General features: G+C 40.2%; 1 protein-coding gene across 2 annotated transcripts in view; it reads left to right on the forward strand.

Annotated features, from left to right (window-relative positions):
• LOC133262587 (ubiquinol-cytochrome-c reductase complex assembly factor 1) overlaps positions 1 to 23,873 on the forward strand; it is a 38,726-nt gene that overhangs the window by 10,547 nt on the left and 4,306 nt on the right. For both annotated transcript variants that reach the window (XM_061441897.1, XM_061441898.1), the window contains exons 6-8: positions 3,040 to 3,097; positions 7,094 to 7,202; positions 23,581 to 23,658. In XM_061441897.1, coding sequence (XP_061297881.1) covers positions 3,040 to 3,097; positions 7,094 to 7,202; positions 23,581 to 23,658 — 245 coding nt within the window. The remainder of the gene's footprint in view (positions 1 to 3,039; positions 3,098 to 7,093; positions 7,203 to 23,580; positions 23,659 to 23,873) is intronic.

A 23,873-nucleotide genomic window follows, 5' to 3' on the forward strand; every position in this document is an offset into this window, starting at 1 on the left:
TCTCTGCTTAAGAGATAGTGCAAAGAGGTATAAATGTTGCCCTAGATTAAAATATAAAGGAATTTCAAAAAATATCTGTGAAAACATCCTGGCACAGATTTTCAGGCTCAAGACTGGTGAAATAACTTCAGTTGTATTCTTAATATTGCCATACTGTTTTAAAGAGAAAATTCCCAGAGCTTCCCCTCACTTTCCATGTATCACAAACAGCAGGCAGCCTTTCCTTCAAGTTTCACCATTTTCTCCAGAACTACTTGTATTTTTGCTCTGTAGTACAAATTGTAGCCAGTCCATCTCTGAATTTACACTGAGGAGAGCATAGGTTTGCATTGGCTTGAGGCTGTTGTTAGGCAAGGAACAACATCACTTGTTTTGCTGAGATTGACAGTGTGTTGGTGTTCTAAGAACACACACAGTGTCTGTGGTTGTGATTCCAAAGAAATCATTGCTTTCAGAGGAAAACAGATATAAGAAGTTTCTGTTAGTTCTGTGTAGTTAGAGCTGCAGTTGTCTAGGAGGTGAGCTCTAAAATTCAACAGGCATGTGATCCATGTACAAAAAATAATTCCCCTAAAAACACAGATTATGTGATGAATTGATTTTGTCAATATAGAAGCTTTAGATTGTGGTTCCATGAGCAGCTGAGTCAAAGTAGTGGCCAAAGAGAAAATGTTCACTTCTCCATCTTCCTCTACCTATTTTCTGGACTGGACAATTATGTCCTCCGGTGAACTGAAAGAAAATGGCCCAGTTTTGTACTAAGTTATTCTTTCAGTGTGTTAGTGAATGTAAGCGACACATGGAAGGGTCTGGTGGACAACAGCTGTGGCATAAAGTGGTGAGGGGAGCATGGCCTTTCATATGGCTCCTAGCAGGGCTACCAAGCAGCTTGAGAGGGCTGGAGTTTACCTCCAGGGCTCTGAATTCCTCTGTCTCCTTTAGCCCATCAGGTGCCTTACAGGCACTTTGCTCTCTGCTGTGCACAGGGGAACACTGACATAGTGCACCTGAGCTGTTTTTTTACAGGAAGTGGAGATATTAACCCATTGCGTCCTTCTTAAAATTGTGGTAGTGACAAAGATGATCTGTCATGAAAGAAAGTCCACGTACAAGTTTTGTATCCCTTACCTGATGAATTTTAAGGTCAGAATATGGCTGGAGGAAGAGGTATGTCCTCACAATCCTGAGCATTCATGTCTCTTACTGTATGCAGACATGTGAACAGGATGTGTTCTGTGCACAGATTTATTCCCCAGCTGATAATAGTTATAGTCATTTCATAGGTAGCTTTATCATCAGATATTTTTTTCTGTATCTAACTGTATTTTGGAAGAAATAGCTTTCTGTTTCATTGTAGGATGGCTCTTTTTCCCCAGTTAGTTTCCCAGAATAAGGTGTTCCAACCCCCCAGATTTTATAATTACATTCCTTCTAAAAAGCTTCGTGCTTTAAAAGAGCCATCCCACCTTTAAATTTACACTGTAGACAGTCTAAATATAGAGGCTAAAAAATGAATTATAAAAATAGAAGTTGGAAGAAAAAATTCTTCCCTCCTGGATACTGAATAGGGCTTTAAAAACTTTCAGTAGTAGAGGTGTGAACTTTGCTTTCCACTGAAAAGTGATTTCTGTGGTGGGAGACTGATACATGGCAACTTCTACTTCAGAAACCTCTATTGAACTAAGTGCTTTACTCTGAATCTTGCCTCTGGAACCTTCATTTAATGAAATGGTTTGAATAATGAAAGCATTGTGTACTCTTGCCCTAGTTAGAGACGTCTTGGCATGCCTTTAGGCCAAAGTAGTCATTTCTAGGCACATGAATATTTCTAATAGGGATGGGAGAGCCAAATGGGGAGAAGGGTGAGGGAAACCTGTGTTTCCAAACATAGACTGTCTTAGAGGTGGCATAGGTGATGTATGAACACTGATGCTGAAGCTTGGCACCTCCTGGGCACTGATGGAGTAATCTCTCTGGGGAGGGATGAATAGTGATGGTTTGCTTGGTGGTTCTGGTGGTTGCCTGACGGTATAAAAAGAAAGAGGCTGTGAAAAGTTTTGCTTCATGATCCAGGTGAATCTCTTTGGTAAGACTTGAGAGACAAGAAGTATAGGAGTCGGGAAGGGAATATATTCAATGCAGAAAAGATAAGGTTGACTTCCTAGGGGCACATCTGACTGGAGAGTCTATTTCTGAATACTCTGACCTTCATACAGCTAAGTCCAGAAGACAAGAGCAGGTGCTGGGTAGGCCAAGGTGATTAAGATCCTTTGCATTAGGTACTCCTCTTAAAAACTTACTCAGGAAACAAATGTAGAGGTGATTTCCTAGGAGGTAGGTTTGAGATTGGCAGGAACAGAAGGACTTGATGGGCATGAGGAAGACGAATATGGTTTCTGTGCCACATAACCTAAATCTTTAGCCTCACATACTAATGGCAGATGTAGATCCATAGTGTGAATGTGCATGTGGACTAACCATCCCTGGAACACCCAGTGGCTCTCAGAGTAGAACTAAATCTGGAAACAGAAATTGTTGCTATGGTTGGTTGGTGGTTTAAATCCTCATGTAGAACAGCTAGAGGCAAGGTATGCTCAGGGTGCTGTAGGTTGTACAGCCATGTAGTAAATCAGAATGGAAGATTAGGAGCAAAGACCCAGCCAGTACATGTTAGAGTATAAGAATGGAGCAGAGCATCCATTGATAATTCGCTATTATTCTCTACTGCTTTGGGACTTCTTGAGCTAGAAGCCATGTTTGTTTAATTCTCCAGTCCCAAATATTGTCTAAGTGAGATCAAAACACACAAAATCTTTGGCATCTACAGCATCCTGTGGCTGTGTTTTCTGGAGCTTAAGCACAAGTCTGACAGTAAATGATGTTTGCTTCTGATATGTACGTACTGTATAGTGTCAAAAATGAAATATTAAAATTTATTTAGGTTTTGGGGTAGTGAATTTCTCTTGGGTGCAAAACGCGATGAAATTCATATTAATATTTGGCTTTGGTTTTGTGTTTTTTTTCCCCCCTCTCCTCAAGGGTGCCAAATGCCTGACACTTTGAATTCATGGTTTCTAGTAGCCCAGCTTCATGTCTGGTAAGTGAAAAATAATCTAGTAGTATAACTGCTGTCAGGAAAAAGAGTGATATGTACCTTAACGGGAGGAAAAGTGGGCTCCATGGTTCCTGATAATAGTGGTCATATTCAAATTACTCATTCCTGAATTTTAGCAGATCTCTACTAAAGAACAAAGTGAGCCATACAGAAGCTAACATCTCAAAAGTCCTCAGGAGTGGAATGATTTCTGCCATAAGTTTTCTGAAAGCCTTCTCAGCCCATGTGGAAAAACCTTAGTCGGGTGTTTTAGGAAAAGTTTAAACTTAAATTTATGTAAAATTTGTGGTGATTGAAATTGCTGCTCATCAGAAGCATTTAACAAATTATAGCACTGGCATTTATTCCTGCACCTCTGAAACGTACATGCAGGTTGGTGAATGCCAACTTGCCTACCTGTAAAAGTATTTAACACCTTAAACATGAAGTTTTTTCCTTTTTTTTATTTGTGAAAATAGTAGCCAAAAAAATCAGGTTTTCAGCTAGCATTACATCCTTGTAAAGGTCAGAGGGATGCACAAGGGAGTAGAGTAATTTTTGTGAAGTGCCAGATCTTTCAGGAGACTGAAGTCCATAGACTTGGGTTCAGCTATCCAAAGGCTGAAAGGAAGTTTGTACTGAAATAGCTGCGCTTAAGCAGAGGCTCCTTATTTCCTTGTCTCCTTTTTTCCCCTTTCCCTCCTTTTTATTTCCTTTCTCCTCTGTATGTTGAAAGATGGGACAGCTCATTTCACTAAAGAATGAATAAATTAGCAGAACTGTTGACATTATAATCAGTTAGCGATGTGGAATGAAGCAAGGAAGACCCTCAAAATTGGCAGATTGTGTACTTCTTCCTGTTCCATGTGGGAAAAAGGCTTTAAAAAGTTAATAAATAAGGTAATTGTTCATATTGATATTTGGAAAATGACTAAAATAAATACTCAAACCCAAACTTTTAAGTATCTGGGGGGAAAACAGGGAGGGATAACATGAATATGCAAAGAACACCCTGGGTTTTTATTCACATAGTCATGATTTTGCATAGACAGGAAAATATACCCTGTGATACACAGCATCAAGAAGTATAATACGGCAGCACACCTAAACTGCATGGCACTGAGCCACCTCGCAGCAGTTGACAGAGTGGTGTCAGCTACCACTTCTGGTGTTAAATCAGTCTGCTGGCACTGTGGGAATACCAACAGGAGCAATTGTAGCAGAGGCTGTTATGGGAAGCTGCTAGATCTCATCTGAGATGGGTCAACTTAGAGAAGCTCCTGTTCCTTTTCAGGCATCCTTTCATATGGTTTTCTTCTAACATAATCTCGCTGCATAACTGCATAAATTACCCAACCCAGCAAATTTCAGGTAGATTTCCAAAGATAGTTTGGAATAATTTTGCTTTCATGGTTTGATGAAGATGAGTCAGTATTTGACTAAGCTACAGAACAGATTCTGTAGTGAAACAATAAAATGTTTCACACTGTGGTGATCAAGTTGAAAGGTTTATAGTTTTTAGAGTCTGTGTCTTTTAAACCTCAGACAGCAGGTGTAGTAACAAACTACCAAATTCTCAAATAAACTGCAATATTCCATGATCTCACCCATGGTGCTGCAGAACAGCTCTGTGACAGCACTGTGCATCCAAACACAGCTGCCTTTTAGGCTTCACGGGTAGCAGGCATTACTCTGAACACCGCTTCAGCCCTGCTCATCAGTGACCAATTGTTAGCTGTTGGTCTGTGCACTGCTCTCCTCCTGCTGCACCACCACTGAAGGCAGACTGGATAGGAACCAGTATTGATGCTGGGAGGAGAGGAGTTTTTCTTGCCAAGCCACTCTTACTTTCCTCCCCCACATCCCTCCGAGCTTGCATATTCAGCAAGAGAAGTATAAAAATGCTTTTCTTAGCCCCAGATTAATCTCTTAAACTTGAGTCATTTTGACCTGTTAAAAGAGTGGATAAAAATTTGGAGCAGAGTAACTCTTACTAATTAACTTTTTCATGCAGCTCAGTTACGAAAATGCACGAGAGGAACAAAGGTTTTGAAATGGCTGGAAGTAAAACACAAGTTTTACGCTCTTTATCCATTTATTTTGTGGACTGATAACTGGACAGCTGTTCTCTGAGTTCTGGAGCACTGTTTTAGGAGGAAGCATTGTTGTCTTTCTAGGAGCAAGTTGAGGATTAATTTCCTGATACCATCCTAGTTGTACTGGATTGCTGGGACAGTGGTGCTACTGGACAGGTACCAAGTCATCACCGCCACAATATAAACCTTGGGAATCCTTACGCAGCTTTGTTTGCTACAGTCTTCTCTGACTGCCGACCTTCTCTACCCAGAGTGTCTCAGTCATTCTACTGTTGAGTATCACTGGGTCTACTTACTATGTCCCAGTCCCTCTCTCCTGTCTTCTGACCTCATTCCCCCTGGCTTGTGTTGGAGCCCTAGCTGTCTCTTTTATGGCCGGTGTCATTTTCAGCAGTTCTCCATCTAGAAATCAGATTCTGGTCTGTGGGCTTTTCTTCTTTCAATTTGGGTATTTCGGTTGAATGGCCCTTGTATGGGACTTCAGTGTATGGTTCTAACAGAAAAAATAATATAGGGCTAATGCAGTTTTTGTTACCTTCAGCTTTTTTTGTCTCTGACCCATAACTGGCAAGAAGTTTTGCTTTCTTTGCAGGTTAAAAAATATCTTCCCTTTACTAATCAGTAGACAAGATAGAATCCGTCATAAAGACTGGCATCTGTCCTTTTACAGGTCAGCTCAACAGACAAGCTTCAAGCATTTGATTCTCCCTCTTGAGCTGGCATTCTCAGATCACTAGATACTTCTAATGGCTGTAGGGAGGCCCAGATCTTATGTGCACTGAAGAAATGAACAGATTAGAAAAAAATCATCGTTTTTATGTGCTGACTCTGGTGGCACATTCACTGTTGTTAGTATTCAACTCCTTCAGAGTGGCCCCTAGCAGTTTTGCTCTGTTGTTTTCACGTAAGCTGTGAGAAGAATTTCCTGTGAGCAGTTTCCCACCTGTAGCATGTCTCTGTGCAAAGGAGTGATTTCTTCCAGCTCCTTCCCACCTGTAGCATGTCTCTGTGCAAAGGAGTGATTTCTTCCAGCTCCAGTGTTTGAGCATCACCTTGTCTACAGTCAGTGGTGAACAGGCAGTTCTGACTCAAACCCCAGGAGTTAGTGAGGTGGAGAAGGTGGACCTGGGGGCGGAATGGGGCTGGTCTCCTGACTCATGGAAGGATTAACTGCTATTTCAGTTCATGCTGTTTACGGATGTTGTAAAAGAAGCCAAATACGATTTCATATTTATTTTTTTAACAGAACAGCAGCAATGAAGTTCAAGTGGCTTTAATGCTTAAAAAAGGAAACCAACTCAACCTGGTATTCTCATTAGGGTCTCACAATGCACTTACTAACTTGTGAGTTCTTGTAGGATGTACTGTGTGTAGGGGTTTTGCCAAGTGGTTGGATGTGCATCCAAAGGCCCTTGTAGTTGAAATAATTTAGGACATTGCTAATGTGAATTTAGGTGAAGTCTGTAACTTTCTTAAGCTTTCACACCTTGGCTAGTTCAGGCTCTTACAGCACTTTAGTGTACCAAGCTGAATTACAGCTGGCTTGTAGCCTAGGATTAGACAAGGCGTTTGTTCCTGCTCCAAAGAGTGATGTGTTATTAAGGCTGAGGAATTTAGGTTGCAGTACTGTTAACTAGATTACAGTACTGTCAGCAAGAATAGTCTGCTGTCACTCTTCTGGCTGCATTGGCCAAAATCCAGCAGGTACAAGCAGATCTCTAAGTGCAGAATAGAAAAGTTTGTGATAGTTTATTTAAATAAATGAATCTATATGTATTTTTTTTCCTGATCACAGTACCACATACTGTAAGGAGAATCTTAAATGAGTTGAAATATATTTAATTTACTCTTTACATTTGAATTAAAACTAGAAAGTATGAACTTGGTGTTTGTGTTCTTGCAGGATGTGTCTGGTCCGAATGAAGCAGGAGGGTCGCACGGGAAAATACATGTGTCGCTATATAGTTCACTGCATGTGGGAGGATGTGGAGCAGCGTGGTAAGGTGATGGGGGTAAGTCATCTTTGGTGTTGATAATCTTGATGGTTCACATCTTTCAGTAATTCTGTAACTTTGCATGTTTTAGAATAATGCCAAAGAGTCAACCTGTAGCTGCTTTATTTCTCTATTAGCTTAAGCTGATACATGTAGCCCTTACTCCTGAACATGCATTCTTGCAGCTCTACTGCCTGTTGTCTTGAGCCATTGACCTTGTTTCTTAAACTGCACTGGCCTGGATGAAGATACTGATTTCTCTGAAAGTAACTAATTTTCCATGTGGTTTGCCATATGATTGCAGAAATGAATGCTGCTATAACAGAAGGGGCATTTGTGGACAGGAATAATGCATCAGCTGAGGTAGGGAGAAAAATGGTGCCAAATGTATAACTGTAAATTAAGTAATTCCAGCAGACCTTTGAGTTTCCTCTGTGTATAGGATGATGAGTAAAAGGAAAGTTAAGGGACAAGGTTTTATTGTAACATTATTGTAACTAGTCATTAGTTTAGTTTTCATTTTGAATTTGTAGTATCCCTGGTCTTTGTCATGAAAGAAGCATCTTGAGGAGAACAGGTCCAAGGTTCATTCGCAAGTTTGAAGGAAGTGCAAGGTTGGGGGTTTTTGGCCCAGTCTGAGAAGGGTTATGCTAGCAAGTTGTAATGGTCATTTCTGGCCTTAAAGTCTCTAGGTGTGTTTCTTCAGCCTTGTGCTGATGATAGTATTCAGAGAAGACAGTGCAGAGTCAGGAAGAAAATTAACTCTGCCAGCCAAAACCAGGACAAAGTAGGAGATAGTTGATGATTTTCATAGCCCCAGTATCACAGTGGTGACAGGAGACCTGGTACAGGTCTCTTGAGGATGCTTTGGTAAACTTCAAGGGAAAAAAAGATAGTGCTTTGCAGTCAGTTCTTTGTAAAGGGAAGCCCAGGGTTTCCATTTCTGCAAACTAAATCTTCCATTGCTCCCTAAAATTCCCCAAAGAGTAAAAACAACCCCAAACACCAGTGTCCTTATGTTTTTATCCAGTCTGGCACCTCAAATGTAAGTATATGCATATTATAATGACAGGGTCGCTGTATGATGCAACTGCAAGGAGATCTTAAGTTGTTTGAATGCCATTCATTCTTTGCCTTGGCAGGTTAGACATCTTTTCAGTTTATCCTTGAATTTCAATTTCACAATCTTTGTTTGTAATAACAAGCATGCTTAGTTTGCAATAGTATAATTCCTGTAATATACTTTGGACAGTAACCTAGTGTTCACATAGCTTTTATGTGGCAATAGCTGAGGCTTAAAAGAAATATGTCCACATTTAAAGGCTTGATCTCAAAACCAGTTACACCTGTGTGTATATTTAATATAGTTTAGCTGCACAGAGGCCCATTGATTACAATAAGACTCCTTGTGAGAGAATGTGAACTCCTGAGGTAACAGCAAACTAGACTGGGCACTAAGGGTGTGTATGAAAGTATAGTGACCTTTCCGAGACTGTAAACTTGGAAATGAGGACTGTTCCCATTGTGTTTGGCAGGCACAGGGCTTTCAGAATCTTAGTGATATTTTTTTCATCTTTTAATTATTCCTAATCTTTCAGTTATTATTTCTGTCAAGATGAATGAACTTTTTTGTCTCTTTAGTAGTATTTATTGTATGTTAATATACTGATGTTTGAACAGGTTAGCTGTTCCCTCGCTCCTTATCACTGCTTTATTCTCCCTCCTTGATATTAGTGATCCTGGCTTAATACACCACTTCACACAGGCTTCTGCATGGACAGTTCCTGTTCCTTCCATCCTTATTCAATCTTCTTCACTTACTTCCTTCACCTTCACATAGATGTGAGATAAGAGTTCAAACAGGGTATATCTCAGGTTTAGCAGTTGCATGGAGTTTTAAGTGATAAGTAAAGGACAGTTACCCTCGGTGTTAGGTTCTACTTACTAATCTTGATGTATTTGTCAGTGTTCAAGGCCAGGTTGGATCTGGTCTAGCGGTAGGTGTCCCTGCCTATTGCAGGGGTTGGAACTGGATGACTTAGGGTTCTTTCCAGCCTTGGCCATTCTATGATTCTGTAATGCTATTTGTCACTAATGGTTCTGTTAAAATGAAGCTGAAGTAATGAGAAAGGGTTTGGGGGCTGATCGAGGTATATGTGTATTTATTTTCAGTAATTTAGTCCTGCAGTCAGTATATATTCTACCTCCAAAAGAAGACATATAAATATATCCAGTTAAGAATAATAGATAAAAAGATGACATTAATATTCCTCTGTTAATGCTTTCAAATTTCAGAATCTGAGCTTTTCTCAGAAGTAAGTTAAATGGAAAGAAACTTTACTAAATACTATTAGGGCTCTAAGTTATCATCTGCATAGCACCTAAGAGGCTAGGAAATGCCACTCCCTGCTATTTTCTCATGCAAGGTATCAAAGGTCAATATTTAACTCTGATTGGTACATTCCTGTATTGTGCTATAAGTGACAGAGCACCTGTATGGATGCAGTTAGTTTAACTTGTTGACAAACCTGCAGTTCTTCAGCTCGTTTCCATATCTAGCAACAACTCCAATGCTTGATGCAGAAAATGGATACTATATTTCTGAATTGATACTGATGGTTTATTAAAATATACCATCTGCTCTTGAATACACAAGTTCATTGGAGCCGAAAGTGACAGAATGTGAAGCATTTTAACTACTCATTTACATCAGCTCCAGCTCCAAAGGGAGTTTGTATTATTTCAAAACCTGGTTGTTAAAAGTGCTGAGATCTAAATCTTAGCTACAAAGTTTTGGGACCTGTTAGCCTGAGCTCCTTCAGCACTCCTGAATGTCGGCAAGAGTCAGAAACCCAAACTTGACACAGCTGTAAAAACACAGCGAGAGCCTGTGGCCTCAGCAAATTCTACTGGTGCAGGCATATTTCAGATATAAATTTTACTCTGCTGTCCCTAGTACTAATGAAGTCAGTTTCTTTGGGTGGGTTTGCAGCCAGGTGTGTCCAGTTCTGTGGCTAACCAGTGCTCTTTACTTAATTTTTCCACTAGTGACATTTCTATCAAACTTTAAAAACAAACAGAAAAATTGGCTTGGTGCAATGGCTCAAAGTGTTAATAGTAACATTAGGCTGGGTAAAAGACTTCCTTTGGATCCTACTTTGCCAGAGATCTCCACCTCGTGGCTTGCAGGGCATGGATTTGTACTGTGCAAACTGGCAGCTGCCTCATCACTTTGTGAAGGGAATTCACTTAGAAATTGCTGCTATTTGTCTTCCTAACAGAGTTCTTCAACTTGAGTATTAACCTCACTGACCTGAGTATTGTGTTTTAGTAACTGTGTACATAAAAGCACTTGCTACAAGTTTAAGTGTATTTTAATACCCTTAACTGAAGCTGCAGAGTTGAGCACAGAGACTTGAAGGTGCTGGACTACGCTGGAACAAGATTTGAGCCAATAATGGGACAGTGTAGATATAAGGTTAAAAAGGACAACCAACCCCAACCTAACCAAACACCAAAAACCAGCACCCCTTCCCCACCCCCCTCCTCCTCCTCCAAGAACCCCATTCTAATACTCCTGGGTGCAAATCCAGTGCTGTCTTAGAAAGATCCATTGGGCTTTATTCAAATACTTCTAAATTGTTGTAGGCTCATTTTCACAGTGTTATTCTTGTGTTTTGTGGTATTCATGGTCTAGGGAGAGGCATCCCTGCCCGTGGCAGGGGTGTTGGAACTAGATTATCTTAAGGTCCTTTCCAGCCCAAACCAGTCTGTGATTCTGCTTCTGAAATGAGTATGTTTTTTTCAGTGCAAAAGAACAATTCATTTTGCAACCATACATGTTCTAAAAGCTGCAAAAGAGATAAGAACTCTGTCAAACCCAGAGTGCCAAACCTGGTTTAATTTATCTTAATCTCACTTCCCTGTGCTCCCACCGGACCACTTAGACCCCTGCCCCCTTTTTTTCCAGGAACACATCTAGGTGTCTTTTGAATTTGTTTATTGGCTCTGGTGTGTATAGCACAATACAGTCTTTGTTATACTTTTAGCTAGAGCTGTTTATATACAGTGACCCGTAATTTGCTCAGTTACATTGGTGAACATCTGAAGTAATGCCATCAGAACCAATAATGTGGTTCACATCAGTGTAATCAAGAGCAGAATTGAGCTCTGTGAACTTAAACACCATTTTCTTTCTTCACAGTTGGAAGACTTCAGGGGATTAAAAAATGCCATTTTACCTTACAGTAGCTACAGAACTTCCTAGCCTTGTTATAGCGCAGTTTAAGCTATTCTTATGTAGACACTTTTAACTAAAGACTCAGAAATCAGAGTGAGACAAGGGAAATTGTTGAATGGCTTTAGAAGATGAGATGGCAGGATGTAAATTTTAAAATAGAACTTGATCTTTGAACGACCTGAACTATTGCAGTTGCTTCACCTGCGGTGGGAAGCTGCTGTACTTGAATACTGGGGGGGAAGGAGGTCCTTTTCAGGCCTGTATCTAAATTCTGATGGGAAGCACAGAGTCAATTTGGGGTGCACAGGACAGAAACTGCATTATCATGGGAGAGATGGCAGTCTTCAAGGCCAGGTTAGACAGAGCCTTGGGTAACATGGTCTAGGGTGAGATGTCTCTGCCCATGGCAGAGGGTTGGAACTAGATGATCTTAAAGTCCTTTCCAGCCCAAATCATTCCATGATTCTAAGGCTCTGAGCTGGGGCAAATGGAGAGCGTGTGCAGTGTTCTGGCAGTGCAGTGAGGGGGGAGTTGAGATGGACGGAATGTACTGAAGCAAAACATTATGGAGGAGGTAGTGATTTTGTTTGAGGAAACCAATTGGGATATAAGAGGATAGTGTTTAGTACAGTTGAAAAGGGTTTTAAAAACCCTATAAAACTTAAAGAGGAAAAGTTTTAGTGTCAAATGATTTATGTATCTTTGGAAATGTATAATTTGGACATCCTTAAGGAGAAAAATGATACGAATTTTTAAATTACTATTTAGAAAACATTTTGTGTAAAATCTCACCAGTTTCTAGTGTTCTGTTTTTTAGAAAAGAAGCAAAACTTTCTGAAGTAGAGATACAAAAATGTTGCATGTGGTTTTGTGTCTTTTTTGTTTGTTTGTTTGCTTACTGGGATACCAGATGTTGTATGATTTGTTTTAACTGAACTTAGTGTTTTATGAACAGCACAAAAGAAATAATTTGTCAACCCTTGATCCTTTCTCAAAGAGCTCAAAAGCTCCCAGCAAGTTTCCAGTATTTTGCCATTTCATAAATGAATAATGTCAGGTACTGTTCCAGAGTAAATTGGATGCATTTGATTCTGGAAATCTTAATAATTTAAATATGCAGGAAAATACATGTGTATAGGATGTTACCTTGAAATACCCTGACCATGATAATGTCTGGAATAAACAGGATGCATGGTGATGCAAATTCAGCCTTCCCGGGGCATGGTTTGAAATAGGGGTCTCTCTCATGTTATTTTCATGTAGTTGTTCTAGAACCAGCACCCACGGAAATTACACCACCTGGCTGTATGAAATACAGGCATGTTTGGGATCTGCCAAGGATGCCTACTGTTGAAATCAAGGTATAATATATGCTTGGGTTCTTTTCAGCTGGCCTGCCCCAGTTTTCTGTCGAGTCTGGCATTAAAAAATCCATTTAAATTTCCCAGATGTGTTGGATCCTGTTACTGTAAGGTCGTATCCTTGGTCTGCTTTGTGCCTGCAAGAAGTACACTGGAAGCTCCCTTATAGCACCTTGTCTAGAAATCTCTTTCTCGTTAATCCCCACGTTCATGTGAGACCTGTGGGACTCGCATGCCAAAGTCGATTTTACCATGCAGTGCCTGTAGGTGTTAAGAGCTGCCCTGTGTCCTTCAAACTCTCCAGAGCATAGTGTAGTTTCCAAAATTCAGATGTTAAACAATGAAATTACTGCATAATTTTTATGTTGACAGTATAGAGATGGTGTGGGAAACGGGGAAATGATCCTTAGGGAACCCACTGCAGGCTCCAGGCTCAGTGAGAATGGGTAGCATTGATGTTGTCACACGTGTTTCTTTGGTTATCACTTATGATCCAGTTTCTGATTTGCCTGCAGACAGTTAGGGTTAAGTTACATGTTGTTATGCTACATATTTTCGACTTCTACATTATCAGCTTGCCATCCTTTTGGAGTCTGCCCCAGAATTCCTCAAACGAGCTCAGCTGGTCTGCTTGGCTAAGCCTTTTGAGACTCTTGGGAGCAAGGTATCTCAGGTTGTGGTTGTAGTTCTTTCTTGACAACTCCAAGCTGCTGTAGTGAAAACATGAATGCACTTTTAAGCTCCTTTGTAAATACCGAGAAAAGACCAAGGCCAGATTCTTTTCTAAGTCAGAGTAATCAAACCATTGTGAGGTTCTGAGTTGTTCCCAATACATTTTAATCATACTGTTGCTTGTGCTTTTCACTGCTGGTAGAGTGTCACTGATATCTTTCACTTCCTCTTCAGGAGTGAATAATTCAACTCTTTTTTATGGCTTTGGTGCCTGCCTGTCTTGGAAGTCAACAGCATAAGCATCAGTTAAGGTTCTGATACAATGCAGGGGTGCTGTGGGGGTTTATTTGGTACTTGGGATCTCCTCTCTTTATTTTGAGGAAGGATGAATAAGCTTGTTTCATTGCTTTTGTTTCCAAGAACAAAATGTGAGTGCAGCTTTACAGGCTAAATTGTGATTGTTCCCAGGAAAGAGGCACAGTGTGCAAGACAAAATCATTTCTCTCTTTCCTCTGTGACAGCCAAGGCGTTCAGGCTAATAGGTTCTTCATCAAGGTTATATGTGTAAAGCTATGGTATTTAGTAATGAGTCTTGTTCTCTCTTAGTCCTGCTGCCTGGTTAGAAGAGCATGAATAAATGATAATGATCAGGAAGTGCAAATGCAATGCATTCAATGATTCCAGTGCTCACTTTCATGCTTGCCTGCTTTCATTTCTTTTACTAGTTCAGTATAAGCAGCAGCATGTGATCCTTTTGTACACATCTAGGCAAGCCACTGTGTTCTTCTGTTTTCCATTGTGATTTAGGAATCTCAATAGATTCTTTCTATTCCCTTGTCTGTTGTTGTGTCTTCCTCTTCTGTTTGTAGTCATGCGGAGCACTTGCTGTATCTCTGCCTGTATTAACTTGTTAATTATCATTTCACTTCTCTAGGAACTTGAATGTTGTTGTTTCTGTATTCAAAGGGCAGGAAATAATACAGAAGGTTAAAAGATTTGACCAAAATAGCAGCATACCTGGTCTTAGAGATTGTTATTTGTTGCTAGCAAACCATACATCACGCTTATTTGTAAGTTGCTCAGATGGCCTTCACAAGTACGTGAAAAGGGAGACTCGGCTACCGGTGTAGATCTCAAGAATGGAAGATGGGGTCAATACAGCCTTGATACATGTGAAATGAGCAACACTGGTCTGAATTGGTTTTCACATGACTTGGGTGTGGACTCCATAACAGCAAATACATGTGCTAGGTAACAGAAGGCTGGCAGGCGTGTGAATCACCAGTGGTTTTAGGGGCTGTCACCTGAACTATACAGTCATTTGTCTCCTTCATTCTGGAAGTGCTGGCAATTCCTTCTGGCTGTGGATGCTATTTGAAGACTTCATTTTTTAAAAGTGAGGAAATGGCAGAGACCCTGTAATTGCTGGAATTCCATGACTAAAGCCCCAGAGGACAGAGCCATGAGGAGCTCGAAATAATGTGTCTCATTGAGAGCATCTTAAATTTGCCCTTTTGTATTTCCTGGTGTATTATGTACTTGCAAGGGGGAAGATAGCCCATATGTAGGCTTAGTCTGTGCTATTTGGGAAACAGTGTGTAAGGAAATTTTGGGCTTCTTAAACTCCTTGCCTGTGCTTTTAGTATCTTCTGGAAGTTTATTTATTCACAGCAGCATCAAGTCTGAATGAAACACAGAAGTAAGATGGAAAAGTCCCAGTATCTTACCATGCAGCTTTTTCATGCTTTGCTTTCCTCCTTTGCCTTTTACTTGAGGGCAGAACTAGGGTAGAGAAATAATTCTTGCTCGCTTCTGAAAGGTCACAGTAATAAAGAAACTCTTGTTAACATCAGAGTATATGGCAGGCAGGAGTTTTCACAGTCTGGCATTGTTTATTTTACCAGCAATTTGGAACCTTCTGCACTCTTAAAATATTGGCAAGAAAATATTTAACTGTTAACTATTCTGTGGCATGTGTGTGTTTGAAGCCCTGGGGAGGAGGAGTGCTTGGGGAAATCGGGGTTTTCTCAGTTTCTGATTGAAACCAGAAGGTGCAGAATATTGGTAGAAGGTGAAAGCAATGTGACTTCAAATTAGAATTCTACCCAAATGTGGAACTGATGGGAGAATGTCACACAGGTCATGTAGGAACAGGGCTCCGCTAGGAAATAGTGGCAAGTCTGATGGAGCAAACACAAATCAGCCAGTCTGCGAGGCACTGCAGGAATGAGTGTGAAAGTGAGATAGTAAGAGTGAGGATTTGCATTTATCCTGGTCTTATTCACTGGAGAAAAGTTGTAGCAGGGCTAGGTGTTAGCATCAGGGATTAGGCTGGCTGATTGCAATGGAGTTGCTGATGGACTCTAGCAATTGTCACTTCATTTTGAAATGAAATAGCCTTTTTTGTGGAGAATTTTTAGGAGAGGAGATGTGGCTTGCTTTTTTGGATGGGTGACTTGCTGTTCCTATCCAACAGAAACTTATTCTGGTCCCAGATTCTTGAAGAAGGAATTTTTAAATGATTTTTTTTTTTTTCCCTAGGGGGAGGATGGTCTGTTTGGTATGAGCAGGATCATTCTTGCTCTTATTTTTACATAAAATGTAGCCTCTTCCCCTGAGGTTACTAAAAGCTATGGTAAAGGTAGCAGTGTTCTTTATTTGCATTAGCATAGTTCAGGTGAAATTCCTACCAGGTCAGAGAAGTGACCTGATGACTGGTACCCAGGGTCATCTGAGGAGCTGTGGCTGTCTTGCTGTAAGTCAGGGCAGGAAGAAATACACGGGGAGAAGAGATACCAGTCAGAATCTGCAAAGACCAGCAAGAAGTGAACAAAACGGAACATTTTCTCATGTCAGATGAAGATCCAGTGTCCTATTTCTACCAATGACCAGAGATATTTGGGAAAAAGTGTAAGAAGCAGGACTGTGGATCAATATTGTCCATTTTCTTGCCATTCACTAACGAGTCACATGAGAGTTGTGTGGGGACCATCATATTTAGTATCTACTAACAGAATCCTCTTATGAATGTGCCTTTTTTACCCATTTCATATTTTTTGCTCTTTAATGTCCTGTGGCAATGACTTCTGGCACTTCATTGTGTTGTATGAGAAAGTACTTTTATTTTTAAAGTATTATTTGATCATTTCACCAGCTTGTTTTCTACATATGTTTTTTATAAGAAACAGTGAGCAATAATTCATTACTTACCTGCTTGATGCCACTCATGATTTTACCTCTCCGTCATCTTCCTCCTCATTTTTTTTGTGAATATAACTAGTGTTTCCTCATGTGTCTCATTGCCTTCACATCTTCTCTGTGTTTTCAATTTATTTTGGATGTGTTCTGAGGTTAAAAGTAATAAATATCTACAGCATTTTATATGTGAGGACTCAAGGGATTTATGGCAGAATAGGGTTCCTCTTTTGTTCTATATTCCTTTTATAATAATTCCTAAAATGTATTAGGCTTTGTTCACTGCTACTTGTTGATCTGTATCTCTTTTAAGATCCATTTCTAGAATTGTAGCTGCTAAATGTGTGCACATTGTTCTAGTGTGTAGTGGTACCTTCATCAGCACTGGGTATTACTGGCCATCAGTATCTGTTGTTGTTCTTTTCATGTATTATTATATTTTCTACTGATTTGTACTTACCTGGTTCTGCTGAAATACTTTTCAAAGTGGATACCACCTTTCATGGCTTTGCAGTCCTATTAAATGTTATCTAATATGTTTTGTTTCATTTAATGCTTTATGATCCCAGGGATTTTATTGCTCTTGACTTCTGTTAAGTTAGCTGAAGTCTTTCTATGGGCAGATCATATCACAGGGCACATGATGCGCTCAGAATCCTGAGGTGATGGAGTAGTGTGTATTCGCTGCCTCAGCCAGTGAAAAAAATGAGCCCCCAGATGGAACTAGCAGGAGGCAGTTTCAGAAGAAACAAAGAGGAGATGGTTCTCATTGTGGGTAGCAGACCAGGGTACTTGCTGAAGCATGTTGTGGATGCAGAAAGTTCACTGGACAAGTTGCTTGACATGGAAACCTGTTGAAGGTTACTGTGGAAATAAAAATCAAGTGTTGAGGGTTGTCCTGGGCTCAACTTGGTTGGGAGAATACTTGGAGGAAGCATCAATCAGCTTGTAGTCTTTATACTTTTCAGTGTACCTGCCTACTGTTGAAGGCAAGATGCCATGTTTGGTGGACCCTTGGTCTGATCCAATGCAGTGTTTCTTGTGTGTGACTCTTCCTGACAGTTACTGAGGTTTCTCTCAGTAGAGAGATGGAGTTTTACAGGATTTGTCTAAGTGCTCATGGTGAATATCTACCTTAATCTTTTATCTTCACTGCTGTCAAGTGCCTCTTTTAAATTTGGTTGTGTGACTTCCTTTCAGTTTGTCAGCCTGAATTCTTGATTCTGGTGTGTTTAGAAACACGGCCATGATCAGTTTTAGGCATTTAGCAAGTAGTATTTTAGAGAAGCATTGCAGGAAAACTCTCCTACAGCAGCTCACTCTTACAGAGAGTCAGCAGGACTCGGTGGAGAGCTCAGAGGTTTGATGACTTTTCCTTGATCTTTCTCTTGAGAGGTTGTCAATGGACTCTGCCAGTCACATACTACAGAGAAAGATATATTTAATACAGTGAGGATTGTGCTGGGATCTACTCTGAATCTCTTACCTGTTCCCATGGCAGAGTTTCAAAATTAACAGACTACAAGATAGAAACCTGTCTCATTTCCTTGATACTAGCCAACTGAGGGTGACCATCTGGTTCTGCTGGAATACGTAGCTAATGTTGTATAACTTGCTTTTGTCTGCTTCAAAGAAACATGCTCTAAGGAGTGTTATTGATGATTATGCAGTTGTTACGAAAGCAACAGAGCTTGCAGAAATTTCATGTTGCTTTTATGGATTGAAGATTACAGCAGGAACTGGTTCTGATGCAGTCTAACATGTAGTTTTCGTCTGGGTTAATACTATGTCTGAAGAAGACTTTAAAGCCAATTCTCTGAATTTAATTCTCTACTGAGAGGCATTACAGAATTACTTACTTTGAATTAGAAAATTAGAGAATTTATCAGAAAAGTTAATATTCTAAGGTAGATGGGGACTCACCACTGTAGCCAGTTTGCAGACAACTGAGGAACAGAGTGATTAATAAGACTAAAAAATGAAGGTTGGAAAAATAATCTCTGCAGTATCTTTGTTGTTTCCCAACTCTGAGGTTGCCTGAAGGAGCTCTCCTTTTTGGCACTTTGCTACAGAGATATTTTTAATCTGTTTTATTAATTTAATCTTTTTGATCCTAGCTACAGTAATAATTATGTTATTGGAGGAAATAAAAGGGCTCTATGCAGGTTTTCCCATTTAACGTCATGTGCATTTATTAAGAGGGCAGCGAACCCTTTAAAAGCCCATATATAGCCACATGTGGTTATATATTATTTATAACTAACACAAACTATATATTAGAAGTCATTCTTTCCAAATGCAGCTTGAGAGAAGGTGGTTAAAGAAGCCTAAATGTTTGAGGAGTGATATTTTTTATAATGAAAGATTTGTCCTGTATCTCCTTCGGGAAGTTCTGCTGATACTGAATTCTCCAGAAAGCAAAACCAGTGTCAGTAGGAGCCGTTGATGGTTATGGCAGCATGGCTAACAGAAGTCCTCAGAGTGGACTCAGTCATAACAAGTGTACTCTTACCTGTGTACCTCCTTTTGCACATGAGATGGATTAATTTTTACTGTGTCAGCATAAAACGCTACTTTGCTATTACAACTTCAGCCACTCCAGGGGTGCGCTGATGATGTAGTATCAGTGTGCCTAATGCAAGCATAACCTTAAAGACTCTAATCTTAATGTGCAAAGATGATTGTGCTGACACATCTGCTGTGTACAGGTACAGGAGCAATTACATTGTACAAAAGAGGTTTTTTATTCTTGCAGGAATGGTATAATGAGAATGAGGGGGTGGAAACTTAAGCCAGAAAATTCAAATCCAAAATGAGAGGCACATGTTCAACTGTGAGGGTGATATGCTTTAGCCAAACACAATTTACTGAGCATAGTACAGAGGGAACTCAGTGAAATGTAATGGTCTGTGATATGCAGAGGGTCAGGTTCTATGATCTAATCATTTCTTCTGGTTGAAATCTCTTCATAAAAAAATCTAGTTCAACCATAACTTATGGCCTAAAGAGAGGAATTGCTGCATGAAATTCAATGACTAGCGCTTGTACAAGGTGCAGTTGGAAGTGCCCCTTCTGCCTTTATGGATGGATTAATGTGTTAAAGTAGCTTAAGGGTGTAACACATGTTGGCAAAAGCTATAACAGAAAAAACCTCCTGTTAAAGTGTTTTCAAATAGTGTAGCCCGTGGACATCACAGCTATGTCTACACTAGCATTTAGTGTGGTCTGTCAGGAGCACATTTGTTGAGTGAAGCAGTTGATGATCCAATGTCCCTGCTCCACAGGGGTGATCTTTTACTCTGTGCTGGTTCTAAGCTGATCCCATGGGCTGGATGCCTCTTTGGAGATAGAATGCATTAGGGCAATGTTTTGCAATGCGTGCATGCTGAGACTTCTCTGCAGTATAAGCCAAAGCACAGGACGTGAGGGTAAGGAGGAGATTCATTACGAAAGAATACTCTTGATGCATCGAGAGGCATTGATATTGATTAATCCTATAGCAGTTTTCACTTTAAAGGCTGTGCCGATAGATATTTTCCAACATTTTTTCCAACGTATTTTTCAGCAGTGTGCTCTTACTTTCTTAGAAATTCCTAGAATACCCCATCCCTGGAGAGGGGCTTTGGACAAGGGCCTGTAGGGACAGGGAATGGCTTTAACCTGCCAGAGGGGAGATTGAGATGAGCTCTTAGGCAGAAGTTCTTCCCTGTGAGGGTGCTGAGGCGCTGGCACAGGGTGCCCAGAGAAGCTGTGGCTGCCCCATCTGTGGCAGTGTTCAAGGCCAGGTTGGACACAGGGGCTTGGAGCAAGCTGCTCCAGTGGAAGGTGTCCCTGACCATGGCAGGGCTTGAAACTCTATGAGCTTTAAGGTCCCTTGCAACCCAAACCACTCTGTGATTTTATGATTTTGTTAGAATCGAACCCTTAACTGATACTTGATACTGTAAATTGTCTGATACAGCAGAAGTCTCACCAGTTGGCTGTCAGATGATGTGTATTGAACTCATTGAGGCTGAAGATGAGGTTTCTTAGTTTGGCATTATAATGCAAGTGCAGTAATCATGTGCTGTAGTTGTCTTGCAGCAGAATGGGGCGTCATGGAGTCTTTCAGTGAAAAGTTGTGACATGTAGAAGGAAGCTAGGTTAGCTGTACATTCCCTTTTTCAAAAGGTCTTATAAATGTGAGATGTGCCAAAAATGTATTCATTGTTTTGAGCTAAGATAGTTCTGTGTGTCAATTTAGGAGATGGTATATACATTTATTCTGGTGACAGCTCCACAATGGGTTGTTCCAAAGAAGGCAAAAGGGCTCACTGCCTAGAAGAGCTCCAGATGTTACTGATTGTGGTGATGTTAGCAGTTAGTTGCTTGGAATTGTTTAGCAGGTTTTTTTCTTAGTAACAAATGGTGGAAGAGTCAGCAGAGTCAGAACCAACCAGATCCTGACCCTTGCCAGTGGTAAAAACATGAACAAGCTTGAAGAGAGGAATCATTTGCAATAAATGCTGATTTAGATTTACTCATTTGCCCTGTTTTATCAACAATTTTTTCCTACAATGTTTGTGTTTAACCACTGCTGGTTGTATTCTTCAGAAATTGCAATATTCCTTTAAATGTAATTTTATTGCCTAAGATAGTGCTTCATCCCCAAAGTCATATTTTCTATTTTAAACTGGTTGTCTTTTAAGATGTATTTATTGCCATGTTTGTTTAACTTGGTTATCTCCTTCATCAGTCTATTTCTTGCTAACTTAAAGCTGCTCTTAGCTTTTAGTACAGAAAGCTGCTTCCCTGGGGATGTATAGTCCAGGACTTGTCTCTGTAATGGGACTATTTGTTTTCTTTGCCCCTTGCAGTTGCCTGCTGTAACATTTGTAGTATGTGTTAAGTAATCCTTGAGGTAACATTTTTATTATGTCATAAAAAGTGCGTGGCAAATATATAATAACTCATGGAATTTGTTTGTTTAAAATGGAAGGATAATTTATTGAGTGTGTTACATGAGACCTGCTCCCCCTTATTAGAGCTGTAGAAGTGCAGCTTATTTAGAAGTACGTTCTGTTGAGAAAAACCACGATCTCTGACATGCAGAGAAAGTTTGAGCATGGTCGGGTAGAAATGACATCATAGTTTATGTACTCCATAAAAATTTAATTAAGTCATTACAGAAGTTGCAGTCATCATTTAACCCTCTGATTTCTTATGGTTAGTTCTTTTTTTTCAACAGGCCGTAATAACAAGTCTCCAAATCTTGAGAGCCTGTAAAATAGCTGCATGAATTTTAATAGTTTATATTAATGGAAAAATATGAGTAACTGACATAAAAGGAATTTTCCTTGTGTTTGCACTATATGCATTTCTATAAAAATCGACAGATGAAAAAAGTCAGTGGTTTAATGGAAGGCTATTTGAACGGGAGACTTGCTAGAGTGGCAAAAACTCGAAAAGCTGTTGCATAATTACAAAGGTGAGTACTGTTAAGGACACTAAGAAGATGTTTAGGACATATGGTTCTTGCTTTTGTAAGTGTGACAAGCTGTGCACCAAAGACAGCAAGGATTATTCCGTACAGATCTGATGTCCTACCCCGTATTTCTGTTTGCTGTTTTCTTTTTTGTAAAACCCCTCTCGAAGATGCAGTCTCGTATGTGAGTGGTGTGCAGGTATGGAGATAATTACCCTTGCCTTTTGAAGAGCATAGAATCACAGTGGTTTCGGTTTGAAGGGACCTTAAAGCTCATGCCACGGGCAGGGACACCTTCCACTAGAGCAGGTTGCTCCAAGCCCTGTCCAACCTGGCCCTGAGCACTGCCATGGATAGGGCAGCCACAGCTTCTCTGGGCAACCCATGCCAGTATTTTATCATGCTCACAGGGTGAGCTTCTTAGTATCTAACCTGTATGCAAGATTTGTAGAAAAGAAATGCTTAGTATTTCTTAGATCTCTCCCAAGAGTCAATATAAAGAAGCAGCTTTACCTGTCGATGCCCTCAGGAGAGGAGCTGTTTATTAAATCTTTTTTGTGGATCAAATTAAAAAGTACAGGCAAAAGGACTAAATAGTACATATGAGGGAGATGCATGTGAGGTATTTCAGCCATCACTTTCGACCAAGCTGTTGATCTCTCTTGGTTCTGGCTTAAGCTCCCAGGGGGTCAGTTCTGCAAGCTAATGGGTGGCTTAGGCCAAACCAGCAAATATTTAAGCAGCTGTTAAACTGAGTTAAAAGTCAGTGTGGAACTTGACTGAGTCATGCTTACAGCATAAGCAGAAGTACCTGAATCATCGCACACTCTGAAAGAAATTTAGTCATAGTAAAAAACTAGTACATCTGAGCTTCTAGTGAAATGCTGTAGAAACAGAATTCATGTCATTCCTGAATGAGGAAATCAGTATTGACAAGTGAGGAAGGAGTGGTGGTAGGGATGGTGCCTTCACCTTCAGTGTTACAGGACTTTCTCTGTGATAGCACATCCAGCTCTGGAGTCCATGCTTTAGAGGAAAAGTGAAACCCCTCTGAGTTTCTAAGAATGAATCAAGGTCTGCAAGGTCTGCTCAATAGTTGAAGTACAGAGGAGTCTTCATTATCTTAGCCTGTGCTGCCACTGAAAGGACAGCCTTGCCTTTGCTCCTTCCCCAGCTGCAGTTTTTCTCTGCTCATGTAGTTACGTGTCAGTGCTGTTGGCTGAGGGGTTTTCTGCCATTCGTACATCCATAGTAACACTGACTTTCATGAAGTACCGAACTAACAGAGCTGTATTGTGTCTTGTTCTAAAATGTTTGACTGCACTAACATTGTTCCTTACAGCCAAATCCTAACCTGTGTGGGCCAAGACACTGTTTCTTGACTGCTCAGAATGAAACTGATACTATTTTGTCATCACCTCCTCTTTAGAGCCTATATAGATGGTTTTCTGGTTTATTTTTCAGATTAACTCTGTTGTTCTAAAGCAAGATATGAGAAGTATGGTAGAAAATTTCTATGCAGCTCTGTTTGGATATGATGAGGTAAGATGTTTTCAGAGAATGTGCAAGAACAAGTAGACCATCTAATTCACAATTGAATTAGATGGGCAATGCTCAGATGAAATACTGAATTACTGAATACTCAGATGGGCAAAACATTTGCCATACATATCTTTGGAGAAACGTTATGTTATGGAAGCAGACTTCAGAGTTACTGTGATCATCTTACACCTTGAATTAAAGTGCTTTTAAGAAGA

Source organism: Pezoporus flaviventris, unplaced genomic scaffold, assembly GCF_033815535.1.
Source record: "Pezoporus flaviventris isolate CSIRO_AGI_PZ_B2104156 unplaced genomic scaffold, CSIRO_AGI_Pfla_v1 ptg000213l, whole genome shotgun sequence".
Classification (NCBI taxonomy): domain Eukaryota; kingdom Metazoa; phylum Chordata; class Aves; order Psittaciformes; family Psittacidae; genus Pezoporus; species Pezoporus flaviventris.